At 41.1% G+C, this 17732-nt stretch overlaps 1 protein-coding gene across 1 annotated transcript in view; it reads right to left on the bottom strand.

Moving 5' to 3' along the window:
• Positions 1-418: 418 nt before the first annotated feature.
• Positions 419-17732, bottom strand: part of LOC140237829 (uncharacterized) — a 31620-nt gene continuing 14306 nt past the window's right edge. The window contains exons 5-18 of the mRNA XM_072317759.1: positions 17226-17291; positions 13121-13186; positions 11113-11254; positions 10122-10161; positions 9275-9348; positions 8336-8409; positions 7429-7539; positions 6020-6066; positions 4481-4685; positions 3560-3660; positions 2844-2955; positions 2006-2170; positions 1407-1466; positions 419-1000 (exon numbers count right to left, since the gene is read on the bottom strand). Coding sequence (XP_072173860.1) covers positions 419-1000; positions 1407-1466; positions 2006-2170; positions 2844-2955; positions 3560-3660; positions 4481-4685; positions 6020-6066; positions 7429-7539; positions 8336-8409; positions 9275-9348; positions 10122-10161; positions 11113-11254; positions 13121-13186; positions 17226-17291 — 1845 coding nt within the window. The remainder of the gene's footprint in view (positions 1001-1406; positions 1467-2005; positions 2171-2843; positions 2956-3559; positions 3661-4480; positions 4686-6019; positions 6067-7428; positions 7540-8335; positions 8410-9274; positions 9349-10121; positions 10162-11112; positions 11255-13120; positions 13187-17225; positions 17292-17732) is intronic.

Below are 17732 nucleotides of genomic sequence, written 5' to 3'. Positions count from 1 at the left end.
ATTTTTCATGTCGGGCTTGGCGAAAGGATGACTATCGTTTGAGAGCTGGTCAATACCTTTGTTGGTCAAACATCCAAACATCACACAACGACCACCTCGGCCTAGTAACCGTAAAGAGGAACCATCTTATAATCCATTATCACAATGCAAAATAAAGAGAAATGTGACGGTATATTAATGACCAGAGATAGGCACCTTAACATCAAGACATGAACTACTGATGCATCTTTCTTTGTTTTGTTCTTTTTATCTGTACGAAACACACCCTTCGGCGTGATTGCGAGTCCAAATGGGGAACTGAACCGCAAAAATGCAACAGGGCGAAACTTTTTTTTTCGCCTGTGACCTTGAAAGGTCGAATTGACTACCTAAGACTAGTCACACACACAATGGATCACTCTGCGTTGATTACTAGTCGTCAGTACACGTCCTCTTCAGTGCTGTAGCCGCTCTCGTGGCTGTAGGCCCTCTGGTAGTTATATTCCACCTGTTCTGCTGCCCGGTCATCGATTCCCTTGATGAAGGCAATTTCGTCCACGTGACCAGCCTTGTGCCAGTCGCCACTAGTGACGCCTGATAGGATAGCATCTCCGCCGTACATGTAGAAGCTCTCCTGGAAGGCTGGATTCAACACTGTGTCTTCGTCGGGGACGACTGCCGTGTCATCGTAGTACGATGAGGTCATTGGGGGAACTCTGCCGAACATCACCGGTGCGATGGGTGGAGTCCTGGTCGGTTTGGCATCAGCTGGGACCATAGCAACTTCCTCGGTATAAGGATGGACATTGGACCCCTGGTTGCTCGTGTAGCCTTGATTGGCAGGTGTCTTGTTGCACTCACTCTCGGGCACACTGGAGGACTTATCTCCGCAGCTTACCGTGTCGTAGTCTTCCCAGCAGGATGCCATGAGAAAGCTGGCCGCCTCGAAGGGTTGGAGGAACCACAAGAACTGCTGGTAGTCGTCCAGACACACCTCTTCGTCATTCAGTGACTCGAAGGCCTGTTAAGCATACAAAGAAATAGGCAGCATGATTTATTAATCCTCAATATCATATTTAGGATGTCGTTAGAAGCCTAATAAATTAAGATCTTATTCAGTACAAGTTTTCGGTACCACACAACATGGGTTTTGAGAGAGATGGTGAATATTTCCGCTATTGTTTCGATTGTCCACTTCCTGAAGTCAGGCGGGAGGGTTGAGTGAAAGACAGACGCAGTACCTTTAGGATATCTTTAGCTTTAAAGTTCGTGAATTTACTAAAATTATGCATTGACTTTGAAACACGACAGAAACGCTTATATCTAAACCTATTGTCTTTGTTTGATTGTTTGCTTGTTTGTTTTAGAATATGAAAGCCAGAGTTAATTGACTTGAAATTGAATAAGAAAAAGAAAAAGAAAATCACCATGTATCCACTAGCCGCCTTCTCGAACTCCTCCAGGGCCAAGTTCAGGTAGTCTTGGAGCTGTTGATAGACAAGGAAAAGAGAAAATGAATATTCTTATTAAGTGAGTCTCCAACATACAAGGGGGAATGTTTAATACAATCTTCATCATAACAAATTACGAAATGGATGAATACGAGTAGAGACAAGGAAGCGAAACGAAAGTTATAAAACGCAGAAGATGGTTTTTGTCTCATGGGGGGGGGGGGGGGGGGGAGGGGAGGGGGGCATGGTAAAGTACCCGTCAACATAAATACATTGGCACATCATCTGCTACGATCAGGAGATTGCTCTGTCAAACGCAAACTAATCTGTTGAGTGAATTATAACCAAAATGAATTTCACCTAAGTTGTTGAGAGCACCAAACAGCAAAAGAGGCATGCTCTGAGACGGGCATATAAACATCAGATTGCATATTAAGGCGAAATAGAAATCCGAAATGAGTTTAAGCAATGTCACCCTCTATGGTCAACATGGATATAAAACGCGACGCCGTCACAAGATGATCTCTATGTAACTATTAGAGAACTATTTAATGATCATTAAATTGACGACCAACCTGCAGCGGCTGCTTCTTGTGGGATGACGTGACGGAGGTATTAGCGCCCTCAAACTGGAACAGACCCGTCCTGTAGCTGATATCGAAAAGACTGAGATAGCCTGGACCGCTCCCCTTACATCCAGAGCGATGGGTCCAAGATCCGGTCTTTACGTCATGGTGGTACTGCAAAGGAGGATCAAGAATCAGGACTAGGAGTTAGGGCTGAATTATTCGTGGCAACTCTGAATTCATACATAGGAACAAACAGTGGGAACCCTACGAACAGTGGAATAGCTGTTATCGGGGACCACATCTACACATGCGTAACATTATAAAAAACCAAATATGGAACCTCATCAAGATACTGAGTATCTCAACGCTTTGATTAGAATCCTTCGTGCTAAAACAGAAGTAGCTTTTGATCTACTTGGCAAATTAAATTCAATAAAGGAGAAGGGGTCTTCTACGTCTGTTTGTTTGCCCTTTCTTCTTCTTCTTCTTCTTCTTCTTCTTCTTCTTCTTCTTCTTCTTCTTCTCCTCCTCCTTCTACTTCTTCTTCTCCTTTTTTTTTTTTTTTTTGGGGGGGGGGGGGGGGTAAGCTAATACTATGTACCCGAGGTGAGAAAATGTGTGCATCATAAAAAATAATAATAAATTTTACTTGCAACAATCATCAGTTGCTATGTTTTCTCCCTCAAGAAGTAATGAATGACATGGTCTTTTGAAAATCCGTATTTCTTCCAAGATGAAAGTGCTGTGCCTACTACCACCAAAACTTGTATCACTACTTCAAATCCGTATACTCCAGCCACACACTGAACTCTTAAATGCAGGAATAATATTATGATTTACCAACCTGCGTGAGCATCTTCCATCCATGGGTAGCCACGAGGTCAACAGCTGTTAACACGTAATCAATGACGTCATCGGGTGCGAAGTACGGCAAGTTAATCCTGACGAATCCAGGTCTGTGATGGAGGAGGGGAAAAGGGGGAGGGGAGAGTTAGTAGGGGAGGGGAAAACTTGCCGCAAGAGGTCTAGAGCGCTTGATCAGAAGGAGACAGTGAGATAGAGAAATCCTAGAAAAAATGAGGTAGATATGAGTCACAGTGTGACTCACTGAATCATAGCAACAACTTGGGAGCACAACATTCTGGGGCGATTTTAGGCACTTTTGATGATAGAATAACCTTAATCGCCCAAATCGCAGGAACAGTTGCACGGATAACCGTTATGAAATCAAATATTTCGACCTTCTGTCAGATCTTTGTGTGTTCCTGTGTCAAGACCGCGAGATGTAGCAAGAATTGTAGGGTGTAAGCCTGGATTGTAATGGTGAAATCCCCCCTCCCCCTCCGGTTGAAAAGATTCATATCTCATAGATGGAAATATAGATTCAACTCTTCACCTTTTCTGGCAGATTGCACCAAAACACATCCAACTGAATATTAAATTGAAGAGCTAACCTAAAAAACACTAAGACGAATGAAATGAGATAAAGAGAGAAATTAATGTATTGATGGAAACTTGACGAATACACCAGGTGTTTGGACTATGATCATAGGGACGTACCGTACTCCCTCGACCGGCTCCGCGTTACAGGTGTTTTTTCGGTCTTCACGGATCAGCTCGAAGAATTTCATGGCATTCTCCTCCGAGATTCCCAGCAGATCCTGCGTGAAAGGAGAAAATTGGGGGCAAATTTGGAAAGAATTACTCAGACATCACACCGCGATTGCATGTGTTCTCAACATTTGATACTCATAGTCTTCACAGAACGTGTTTGACTTATAGAAAGAAAGTTGAAAACACTAAAAAGACGGAAAAAGAAAAAAAAAGGAAGAGAGAGAAAGCGAGGGGGAAAGTGAGAGAAGTCATAACTCCTGAGTTCTCTCGGCTCTGAAAGATTAGGATATCTCAGATGATCAGGCGTATCATCGCCCTAAAGATCCATCTTCCGCTTGTAATCCCACGATGGGGCGTTTGCTAGTCCAACAAGCCCATCAAGAGGGGTAGGCCGATGACAGATGAGCTTTAAAGTACACCTCGATACACGCCACGGCCTACCTCAATCGATGCAAAAACTTATGATAAGAGCGAAGAGGAAAAATACTAATTCATCTTGAGCCTCCCGTGAACTCTTCTTGACTTTTTTTCTATTTCTTGTCTTGCTCTCCACTCTCAGCCAATTGCAATTTTTAATGTGCAATGATTTCAACAGGCGTAATTTGAAAGCCTGTGCCGTTTGTTTTGATGGGTTCACAGCAAAAACTTATGTTTCATAGTGATGTTATTTGAGCATCACCTTGGATCTGTCAAAAGCACAATATTGTTTGCTTGTTTGCTTGTTTATTTTTCTTTCTTATTTTTTGTAATAAATCATCCATCTCAGTAACCCTTATGGTTATAGATCACATGCAATAGATCTATGTCCTGAGCATGTACAGTAACGTTGTCAGATAAATGTTAGAGCATGAATGAAGCAGAACTCACGTGTGCATAAGGGCCTGCGCAGGCACAACCTCCTCTGGCCTGAATACCAAAGAGATCGTTGAGTAGTACAGCGATGAAGTTGTGATGTAACAGCTTGCCTGTCTGTGGATGACGAACAAGGAAGGAGAATATGGGCAAGCGCGCCACCTCATGACTGCCCAAGACGATTAGATTCTCGTTGTGTTGCCACCGTGCGAACGCTCGCCTGTAATGTTAAAGGGAGCAAAACATCAACAGTTTCAGTGACGTTTTACTTTTCTATTTCTTCAACACGTTTAAATCTGTCTGGTAAGCACTTTCCTTTAGAGTTCGGCGGATAATTGCAATCTTAGAAGGAACTATGCATCCACACCAACGATGGAATTCGGTTTCATTCCAAATCTGGTGATACCGTATGCTTATGATTTAAATAGCACATGAGTGATGCAAAATGTTCCAGTGAGATATGGATTCTGGTCAGATATCTACGTCTGTAATTATCATGCTGCTGCACATTTGAAACACGTCGGATCATAAATCACCTTTGATTACTTTTCTCTGCCATCTATCTCTCGGCAATTACAGGAAAAAAAAGAGACATTTCAGTCACTGTCTCTGACACTCAGCACCTCTCGTCACTAAATTGAAGCTGTCAGAATTTGACGGTTGGTCGAAAACTTCATGAAGTCGAAAAGTATGTCAACTATTTTTTTTTTCTCCTTGGCGTACATTAGTTCTGGGAGGAAAGGGGGGATATGTTGAGGGGATATCTAATTATATCCCCAAACCGAGCTCTCAAACATAGGGTGAGTTCACAACGATCCGTGCAAAGCGATGTCTCTGACATGGTGTTTTAAATACATTACTTATTCCCCCGCTATTGCTGGAAACTCGATCTCCAACATTTGACGTTCATTTCTGAGTTATGTAGCACTCTAGATTCTTATATTTTTGTTCGTTTTTTTTTTCTGTGTGTGTGTGTATGTATGTGTATGTATGCGTGTGTGTGTGTGTGTGTGTGTGTGTGTGTGTGTGCGTTGTGTGTGAATGTGAATGAACGAACTCCCATCATGACATAAACTCGTCCTGTACGTTGCTGAGACAAAGTGAAAAATATGGTTCTTCTAATGCCACGACAGTACTTACAAAGAATACTCTACAACAACGCAATTTCCATACATAGAAGAAGTACTCAAAATAAACATATCAAAGAGCCACAAGAAAGATTCATGGTTTTGTATTTATACTCACCATTTATCAGTTAGAATTAATCAATTTCCGGAGAAGCTTGTAAGTGTGTATATTTTTAGCGCTTCATTGAAGTCATGGAGCTAATAATAATATCGAGATGTATAAACTTTTGAATCATTCATTAAAGTGAAAGTACGTTGGTGTTCATCCTGTTGACTAAAACCTTTCCTCATGTCCCGGCCATTGCCAAGGAGAGAAAAGCAAATTTTCTCCTGTGGCAGTTGACTAGAGGCATGCCAAGAAATTGTTCTATGACTTGGGTGACATCACAAACAAGGGATTAAGTCTACACGGAAATCTCTTACTCACCTTGCAAGCTCATTTTCTCTGTCCTCTATGAATTTTGGTCCCACAGCCTGCAAAGATTAATCAAAAGAGGAGAGAAGTTAGATAGATGGATAAATAAATAGATAGATAGACCGATAGGTAGATAGATAGACAGACAGACGATAGATAAATAGCTAGGCAGATAGATAGACAGATAGATAGATAGATAGATAGATAGATAGATAGATAGATAGATAGATAGACAGATAAATAGATAGCTATAGGTAGACATATAGAAAAATAGATAGACAGATAGATATATAAATAGATAGACAGATAGATAGATAGATAGATAGTTAGATAAACAGGTATATAGACAGATAGATAGATAGATAGATAGATAGATCGATAGATAGATAGATAAATAGATAGATTGATAGATAAGATTGATAGATAGAAAATGCAGACATTACAGATTAACTAATAGATTGACAGATACATAAGTTAGACAAATGAATGGATAGACTAGATAGACAGGTAGATAGATAGATAGATAGATAGATAGATAGATAGATAGATAGATAGATAGATAGATAGATAGATAGATAGACAGACAGATAAACACATAGATTGATAAATGAATAGAGAAAGAGTGTAAAGCTGCTAGAATCTTATTAACTTCAATACACATATGTCATTCTATTTGGAATCATTGCGGTATATTACCTATACAGAGAGCTGCAAAACATAATACATCAGCAGCATGCTCACATCTGGTGCTCATCTCGATAGGTGTCACATAATGCATGAAAATATCTCTCTGATTTAAACCAACTTATAAAGGCACAAAACATTTTTTCGTTTTGCCATGTGGAAGCATATGACACGGCGGCGGACATAAAAGAACATTTTTTTTTCTTAGCTACCCCATTGCCGAAAATCAGCCAATGGTAAATAAAGAGGACTCGCAGGCTACAACTTGTCCCAGTGAAATGACGCTTTACATACGTGAGTCATCAACGCTCAGTTCGAGTCAGTCTTCTGCCCTTAATTGAGTTTGACATTTCGCAAGGTCAAAAGCAGATTGATCCGGCAAAAACAGTAGATTCTGGGTATAATCAAAAGTTGACACCAGTGCACGTTGGAGGTCTCTTTTTGTGTGTAATTTTAAAACAGGCAAGAGGACAAATTCTGCTAAGAGCGCCGAATGTCTACACCAGATGTATGGCTCTTCGAAGACACGGAATAGCATGTTCGCTGCTCTTGTTCTGATCAACTGGAGCTAATGTACGTAAGGTATCACGGCATCTTGTACTCTCAATTATACATTTGAATACTCGTCCAGACACTGAAAATGTGATCAAGATTCGCTATTTACTCTTCCCAAAACCTAACAAAATTAAAGTCTGAACAACTCAGTCAGCAAAAACAGATGACTGTCCATGTTGTACCTGTTTAACCTGAAAGGCCAGTCCAGCGCGGATGGACTCGACAATGGCTGGTGTTCCACCCTCCTCACGTGCCTCAATGTCCTTCAGGTAATGATGCATGTTTCTTGACACCTGGAATGGTAACAAGAACTAATCTCAATACTCTCTTACATCTCATCATGCTTTCACACAAATAAAACGGAGCAAAGCACGAAGAAAACTAAGACCGTAAGCTTCTTCTGAAGTATAACACTTGACATAGGCGAAGAGGACGAAGGAGATGTCTACAGTCAACAAAAGCAAACCCTCCCGTCCTAACAGACGATAGAAAGTTGGTGCCAAAGTCTACCTTACTTCATACCTACTGACTCCACAGAAAAACATGTGGGCTATTACAACTGTGACGTGTGTCAGCTGTGTATTCGTTCGTTTTCAACACATCGTACTCATTACCATTACATTATGTGGCTTGCAGAACGTCCCCTAGTGGATGCAGACTTAGCCTGATATGGCTAAGACCAACATGTCTTCGGGATAGACATACGGAATGACGAAGCATCATTTCCAATCTTTTGGTGTATTCGTGTTCTCCTTCTCTCAGCAATAAGGAAGTTCGATTTACACTTGAGTGGATAACTACTATATTATTTCAACAACCTTACGAGATTACCTCAATGTTCACGAAAGAGAGCCCTAACCACTTTCCCTCTCCAGCGCTCATATGCTAAAGGGTTTAACTTCACTGCACGATCACTTCACATTAAAACTACCTTTCTGTAGTTAATGGCATTGCAGAACATTGCGCCAGATTTCACGTGTGCACATGCCATGAAACGGATGATTACGAGAAAAGTGAATAGGATGTGAGGATGGAGTTAATTTTAGACGCCAAGGACGTAGCAAGCTATTCTCATCTCAGTATACTTACGTAATGCACCGTGCCTCCTCCCAGGGCGTGGGGCACGCTGTTTACAAAGAGCTTCTTCTTGGCAATTAGGATACCTGCAGTCAAAACAAACAGATACAGACTGAAAACAAAAACATAATTTCTCGTGGTCTTTCTGTCCGTATCATTAACCTTTAAGAGAGTGATTCATGTGGTATGTAATGAGCAATTACAACTCAACATACAGTTACATAACTCTTTCAGTTGTACTGTCTCTGGGGAGGAGCGTGTAATACTCTTACAAGAGTCTAAACTGGACACTGCAGTGACCATGGTCAAGAGAGACCAGGACTTCCTGGTGGGCGTGAAAGTCTGATGGACTGATCCAAAAACCATTTCTCAAATGAATGACCGGAATCTCAGTGAGTTGCCGGAAAAGCACCGGCTGTTCTTTGATATCATCACAGGAAGAAAGATGACTTTTCTTTCGTAACATCATGACTTGGAGAAGCAGTGACAGCGACATGACTTGGCACCTTGGGCCATCGAGGTACATGGTCGTCCGTCAGTCGCAGAGGAGCAGACAAAGCCTCTTCTTCAACCCACACATGGCGACTGATCCCCTGGATTAGGCTTGACTGGGCTTGTCGCCTTTTTGCAAACTTGATATTTTGGCCGGATCATCACGCTTACTCCCATTCCATCCCGTGTCCTCCCCGGCCCGATTAGGGTCAAACCGCAGAAGGGGTGAAGGCACATCAGGAAGGAAGCAATTCGCTGCTCCCTAAGCCCCCCCCCCCCCCCATGACAAAAGCTGTTATAACAAACACACAGTAACAACTAACCTACCCCTCCCTCCTCAATTCTTCGAAAATGTTCACCAAGATTTATGCGTCACCAATACATGGATAAAGTCGGTGAGACAACCATTTGGGTATCTTGAACATAAAGGAGGAGTATAGGTAGGATTCTTTCACGTACCAGGCGTTCCGACTCCTCCAACGAACTTGTGTGTGGATACGAAGACTGCATCTTTCGAACAGTCGGTACCATGCCTGTAAATAGACAACGTAGAACAAACGACACATCTTGTTAAACTTCCACAGTTCATGAATGTACTAAATGTATAATATCAACGTTACTCGTTGACTTTAGGAAACATGAATGATATTATGGACTTCGATGAATGCAATGTACTGCAATCTTAACATTTGTTATCAACAAGTGAAGATGTACAGTCGCTGTTTGTATACTGCTGAATACTCCTGTGAGGTTGCACTGACGCAAAGATATTGCGTAATTCCTGATGAACGAATCACATAGCTTTCCATTGGATCACTTTAAAGTCCGATAATAATTATATCGACGTCTGAGATCTCATTTTCATGTCCTCACCATGGCTAGGGGTTATGCCTCAAACTCCCTTTCTTTTCATGTCAGACTCATGGAAAGCATGTGCCACGCTCAGTAGGCGTGATGAGCAACAAATGGCATGAATTCATGTAACAGCGTCTTGATTTGAAGTTTTGATAAGTGCAAAAGTAAATGAAATCTGTGCATTACTTTTCATGTACTATTAATCACCGTAAGATTACCACTGATCCCCTAGCTAGCTTAAATGCGGTTCACTCATTGACTGACACAATAGCGTCAGGCGAACACTAGGATTAATGCTACACAGCTGCAGCCAGTAGGCGCACGGGTCGTTTTGGCACGGTTCTCAGAAACAGTCCCGCTCTACGTGGCATATGCTTACATCTGCCAGTCGGGAACAAAATCTAACATGAACAGATGACCAAAAGTTCATGCGACTTCAGTGTTTACTCACTCGAAACCCGATGGATTCATGTCGATATCAAGGTATGGAGCTGAAAAATAATGGGAATAACAAAACGGGAAAACAATAAATTCTCATTGTCGTAGCTGAGAATATTAATCGTGGCTACAGTCATGAGAGTATCATCGCACCATTGAAAGGTTAAATTGCTATTTGAAAACAATGTTGTGTGATTCAGCCATTCGTATCGAGTGATTTACGGTTAATTATCCTGTCAAAGTTGATGAGCAAGGGCATTCATAATATGTACAGGAAATGCTCTTCACTAATAAGCATCTTTATGGGGAGGGGTTGCTTGAAAATGAGGCCGATGATTAAACTACAATAAACACTCGATCATTCTATAATGCAATAATCATAATTATGTTGCCATTTCGTGAATGGCTTCGAGATGACGTTTTAATCCCCTGACGTGGCGTATACACACGCATTCGTATAACTTCGAACAAATTGCGGGAACCTGCCTGTCTGTTCAGTGAACGTTTACTTCAAGCTCGAGTTATAAAACAAACAACCAATGAAAAACGCATCCTCCTCTCTTTCTTTTTGCTGCTGCTACAACTGTTTTTTTTTTTTTTTGGGGGGGGGGGGTGTTAATATAATTGTTTGTTATCATTGTTATTATTATTATTATTAGTAGTAGTAGTAGTAGCAGCAGTAGTAGTGGTATCATTACTATACTACTGCTACTACTGCTACTACTGCTACTACTACTTTTGCTACTACTACAATCATTATAAACATAATCGTTATCATTATCAATATTGACATTATTTTCATCATTATGATTACTGCTATATTACCATCATCAGCATAATTACCATTATTAATAATAATACTGATAGTTAAATGTTACCACCAGTACTTACTACTACCACTCTAGTAAAAGCACTATACCCCCCCCCCCTCCCCCCCCCCCCCCCCCCCCCACAGAGGAAGGGCTTCTGATACTGCACATCAAACCCAGGTGTGATGACCTCACCTGCTGTGGCGTAGTCCCAGAAGGAGAGAGCGTTGTATCTATGAAGGAGTGCCGAGACAGCGTGGGTGTCGGTGATGATGCCCGTCACATTGGACGCCGCGGAGAAGCAGCCCAGCACGTGCGCGTGCGTCTGCGTAAAGATCTGCTCCGTAGAGATCAAAGGAATACAATGAAGTGTATTAGTGACGACACATCGAAGGGGAAGTGAAAAAGATTATGATGTGGTGGAGGAAGGGATGGGGATGAAGCAGAAATATAGAAAGTGCTCACAGACAAGAAAAAGAAAAGATGTTCAAGACACTGAGGAAAATATAATAACTTGGGATTACGACCGGTGGGAAATTTTGTCTTATGCAGCGCGTCCAGCAGACATATTTCATGGAAATCAGAACTGTAACCATGAAAGAATATCACGTTTTCTACATCTTTTGTTGGTGTCGTGGGCTAATGATTTCACAAAAATGAGCTAGGACTTCCTGATTTGGTTTGCTCATTTTCTTTCCCCTTCGCAAAGATTTAACTCGTTTCTATACTCTGCCAGTTTATCCAGACCATTACTGTTGTATGCAGATATGAAGATTCAACGGTCATTCAATCTGGACAAAAGCAATAAACATCACTATCAAAGAATTGTGACGTCATAAATTTCCAATGTTACACAATGTAATCGCTTGGTAACCGCATCAAACAAAAGATGCACAATGATCTTGTTCATAGGGTAACTATCAATCAAACTACGTCAACCTGGGAGACATTTGTCAATCAATTAACCGAATCGCAAATATAAGTCGCCCGTGCAAAGTGGATATTTGTTTGCAAATTGCCGTCTATATTCACTATCATTCTTTTCTCTCGTTCACATCATGCGTTGTGAAAGGTTCAAGCGTGTCATCCTCTCCTCTACATCACACAGTCAATCAATCATTCAAATCGCCAATGTTTGATGTCTTCTCTTAATAATCATCCATACAGACGTCATAGCAACTTGTGTTACAGTGTAGAAAGGATATGTAATGAAGGTGTCGACCAAATAATGGTAACGATGTATTGTTGTGTGCTATATCAGCCTAACGATTAGCAAATTTGACATGTTGGCTACTAATGCGAGTCATGGGTGTATGGAAGTATTTTAAAGAGTGTATATCGAACGTGGCTATATTGAAGGAGAGCCATTAATGGATAAACTGCATTAAATCCGGTGAGTAGCGAGATCGCATTTCCAGTATCATACCGCTTGGCGAAGAAGTGTCGGCTCAACGCATTTCGTTTCTCACACTGTACCTTCCTTGACTCACTCAGCCTGAAATAGGCCGCCTTTACGCCATGACATGTAATCAATTCCGTTCTTTCTCACTTCAAGATGTCTACCCTGATAGTGGCCAATAGATAACCCGAAACGCCATGTTTCTTCCTCCTCTTCCGCCTGTAGTCAATCGATGCCTCCCCGGGGTCTGTGCTTCATACCAAGCTAGATTCGTTCCAGACTAGACGCTACTGCCGAAATTATTACGAGTCATGCTCCACCTCTCAAACGAAGACACACACAAACAAACACACACACGCACACACACACACACACACACACACACATACAATCTTGCCCTATCGCACTCAGAGACACCCTTACCCTTTCAAGAAATGCCCCCTTACCCTTTCAAGAAATGCGTCCCTGAAGTTGTCACATATGCATACGATGTAAAGCGTGTGACTAAATATTTTTATCATAATAAAGATTTATCATATAACTGCAAGTCAGGTCATAAACACTATCATCTTTCTGAGTTGATGCCATATTAAGTACATTACAGCCAGCGAATAACAGAGTAATGATACCTAGACAAGCAAGAGAATACACTAGTAGCCTTAATGTCAAGTATTGTATTTACCACTGCGTAGTTTTAAGGAAGAACACGCTTATATTTCTAAAATACTTCGAAAGCTTCGTATCAATGCCGTGACAGTCAAACGGGTACGCGGCATGCAACATTGAACTGTGTCAGATATTTACCTTTAATTTGTTCTCAATGTCTTCCAGGTCCACGAGTCCTTCACTTGTCTGCTGTACTCTGACCACCTGAAAAAAAATCAATTTCAAATAGAAGTCATCGTGGATACAAACAAGGAAGAATCGTCATCGGGGCTGCCTTTACACTTTGCACAGAATATGATTTTATCAATTAGCATTGGGACGGTCAGTCATGTAAGATGGTTTGTTATATCACAGTTAGTTAATCAGTATGGTGATCATTGATGTATTGACAAATTATATTCCCATATATAGCAAAACAATAAACAAGACTAAAAAAGCGATGTGTGCTGTTTAACAACTTCAACCGCTTCCATCGACTATAACTTTGCATTAAATGTGTCTGTGTATGTTGATTATTTAGATTTATCTGTTCGCATAAATTTCCAGATTTTATATGCTCATTCCGCTCACTTGTCATTTTATCGCGACACATGTGTATGACCCAGACGATCACATCGAGAAAGACTAATTGCTACACACAAACACCGAATATTGAGCTGAGACATAGATAGATAAACAGATAGATAGATAGATAGATAGATAGATAGATCGATGGATAAATATATGGATAGACAGATAAATAGATATATAGATAGACCGATAAATAGATGGATAGATAGATAGATGGGTAGATAGACAGATGCATAGACAATAGACACATCGAATGATAGATAGATAGATACATGGATATATAGATATGTACATTATCATCATAATAGATAGGTAAATAGACAAACAAACAGATTGGTTGGTCGGTGGTGGATGGATAATATTCGATAATATTGAGAGAGAGAGAGAGAAAGATAAAGGGAGAAGGAGGGGAGAGAGAGAGAGAGAGATGGAGAGAGGGTGAGAGAAGAGCGGCAGGGACGCATGAACTATCGCCTGCTGTTTGCTACAAACTTTTGTCGTGGTACTGTATATGTCGCCCAGTCGTAGGGATGAGTAAACTACGGTTACCATAGAAACAGCGAGCTTACAGAGTTGTCACCCTGGCGCAACAGTTGCGCTCCGCGGACGAGGAGGCGAATTAGAGCTGACAAATTTCCAGCAAATCAGGTTTGTGTCGGAGGAAAAAAAGAAGGAAGCTAGGAAACAATTCGACTGACAAAACGACACTCTGATGTTTGTCATCTAGTCACCCCCTTCAAAACCCTCTCTCGTGTAGGGAGAGAGAGAAAAAAAGACAAGTACGACGTGTTCTTCACGCCATCTGCCGCGGGACTCTCTCTGATGCAGTCTCTCAGCTGTTCAGACCGTCTTTTCGCTGCAGTGTAGGGCACGAGCTGAGAGGTGGACTAAAAAAGACACACGAGGTCGCAGATATAAAAATGACAGTCCTGGGTGATCATTGACTGATTTCTCTGCAATATCTCATCGCTTGATTTGTTTCTGACTGTTGGCATATCAAAGTGTTTTTTTTTTCTCCCTCCCCAAATTGACTTTTGGCTGACTAATTGTTTCGATGATACAGACCTGCCCGTGTCTTGCTTGGCTGCTTACACAATGCTAGCAAAGGTCGTATTCAGGCCATTATGACGTCATTGACAAAGTAACTCATAACCGCTCAAAGCTGCCACGCTGCCATAATACTGTTTCAGCATAAATCGGAGGTTTAGTTTAATTGTTGTTACTATAATGAAACAAGTTAGCTGGTCTTGTGCGCATGCATGTATGTACTTCAAAAACCATGTGGAAAATCTACAACAGCCTACAATACTTGGTGATTTTGTTCTCGGAACGTTTGCCTAATAGATACAGGTATACTGCCTACCTTAGATTGCAATCTCTGCAAATGAATACAGCGCTTTACAGTGTCTTCCTCGCTTGTGTTTCTGCTTTTGAGGGCAAAATAGTTCTTTGCACGATTAATTGCGTATTGTGCGGTGCCAGCGGGCTCCCATGTTCGGCCACATGCTTCATTGCTCATACTTCAGTAGTGACAAAATATCTTTCTCAGCTTCTATGCCTTTACCCTAGATTCGTAGCTCCGGAATCATGCCTGCTTTACTCAAAAGCATGCCAGAAATTAATTGGGGACACACACAGACACAAAAAGAGGAAAGATAAACAAGACGTAGTATGCACGCCATGTATATCAAAAGGAAGCTCATAATTATGAAGACTCAAGACGGGCAAACGCATTTGCATCACCTTTTAATATAATACTGGCATAATCTAACAAAAAGAGTGCTGATAACACAGACCGCTGCACAAACACAGACCATTCGACGAACGCACGGATGGAACAACGCTCTCTCGCTTCTCGCTCTACATTGCGGGACGGACTCGTCGGGTGTCGGTTGGAGCCAAGTGTTGTGGCGTAATGAACCTTTAGCCTTGTCGCCACGCTTTCGACATGTCTTTGTCAAGGCCAGCCAATCGAAACATCATATTGATATTTCAACTCTGCGCTTCTCTCACTACAATCTATTCCTCTCGAATATGAGGGGAAAAACCAACAGACAGAGAAAGAGCAAAATGCGACGAGAGAAAAGAAATAATGCATACTATTTTTAAATCTATCTTTTCTCAGATCAATTTTCCACCTAACCTAGTACTATTCTTGGCCAAAATTGTTGCAATTGCCCCCCCCCCCCAAAAAAAAAATGCTCTTTAAGCAACCATCTGGTACACTTCTGCGTTTGTCTTTCTCATTTATGCCCTTGTGTGTGTGATCATGTTTGAAAGAATAATGAAAAGGAACTGAACATGTTTTATAACATCGTGTATAAGTCCTACAGATATGAATACTGAAAATGAGGTTGAAAGTGTAGGAGGCCTACATTTGAGACATGAATGCTTAGACGCTAAAGTGATCCCTCCTTTATGGTGGTTTGTGGCGTGAGCGCAATTGCCATACATATGGCTGTCAGATCATAAATTTCTCTGGGGGAGACAAGTCACTATAATCATCCATATCTTTGTGCTGTGTGTTGTATATTTGAACTACAATCAACTTGTAATTCAAACCATTTTATGAGAATAATAATATTTGTGGTAATGTGCTACTTCGTCTGTATTCACACTGTCAACTAAATGCAGTCATAAACGCCTTTTGTATCTCTATTCCAAAATATATCTGTACATTATTTACCTGTATATCAAATGTTGTGCTACTAAGTCTGCCCACACACCTGACTGGAACATTCACATGCTACTTATGTTTCTTTCAGATTACAATATAGGAAGTAACATTCATACTGCGAGATTTCATAATGTTACTCCCTATACTTCCTAATTAAACTCTGTGGTGTATTAAATACGGTAGGCTAATTGAGGTGTAATTAATCCTCCATTTTCAATTTAGCACTTCCGCGGCAAAGGAGCGAATGAGTGGCATTTTTATCTCTAAATCCGTCATGGAGTGTTTATTTTGTACGTTTAATTTTCTTCTCGCTCCTTCGCCCCTTTGCAGCGTCATCGTGCATGTATCCTGTACTGATCACCAGGTATAGGAAAGCTCTACACAGAGTCTTGAGTTAAAGCATTTGGCAGACGACAGGCGCAGAAGGGAAGTTCGAATTTATGCTTAGTTACAAGACGATATCTCGCGCGGCCGAACCAGCAGCGGTGGCCATAAAACGTGCCATTACTTTAGGCCATGCCTGTGAACATTAATGATTGAAACGGGCAAGATAAGACTTTTAAACATTTACATTAAATTTCACATGATGATATTATGTGGGTGTGTGGATACTATTCAACGTATATATTAATTGTTAATTTGATGCTGTGTTCATTGATGTAATAGCACTGCGTGTGTGTGTATGTGTGTGTGTGTGTGGGGGGGGGGGGGTAAGTCGGTGAGTGCTTGTGACGTTAAAGACGGGCCACAAAGGGTGAGACGGTGTTTGATTGGGTCTGCGTGTTTGTTGATATCTATGTGAGTTAATGGCGAGTTTTAGATCTGCGACGCAAACGCTAAGACGACGCTAATAAGGCAAAAATGGTGTTCTACACATGCGCGAGACAGCTGTTTCCATTGTCCAACACTGGAGGCTGCGTCGTTTTAGCGTTTGCATTGCAGATCTAAAGCTAGTTATTGTGTAAACGTCGGAAAACAAGCCATCTAAAGACTTACCTGTGCACCGATCTCCTTCCAGGGTAGAATGTTGGAATGATGCTCGAAAGGACCGACTAAAACAACCTGCAGAGAAGAGGGTGATATAAAAGAAAAAGGGAGTCAGTGATAGCTCTCAATCATTTTACCTCTCTAATCAATTGTGTCAGAAAATGGTCAGAAGACACAATTACGGGCATGTTATTTGATTGAGTGGATCAGTATTAAAAGATGACGATATTCTCTGCTAAACAGCAACATCAAAGCTACAAACCAAGATAAAAAGAGAGATATACAGTTAACTATAAATCCCCAAAACGCAAAAAAGTAACCGTCGAATAAATGAAAAAGAAAATCCGATAAAAGGGATAAAGGCATCATTAAGCTCCACGTTCAGTAGCCATTAATCCATGAATATCTTTTTTTTTTAATACTAGTAATAGGTTGTCCAACAAAATAACCCTCTGCAAAAGCACGGGGCTATTTAAAAAGATTAAGCGCATTATTACTCTTATTGAGGCTCAAAAC

Source organism: Diadema setosum, chromosome 14 (assembly GCF_964275005.1).
Source record: "Diadema setosum chromosome 14, eeDiaSeto1, whole genome shotgun sequence".
Lineage (NCBI taxonomy): Eukaryota > Metazoa > Echinodermata > Echinoidea > Diadematoida > Diadematidae > Diadema > Diadema setosum.
The sequence above is the reverse complement of the archived record's forward strand: the minus strand, read 5'-3'. Positions and strand labels throughout refer to the sequence as shown.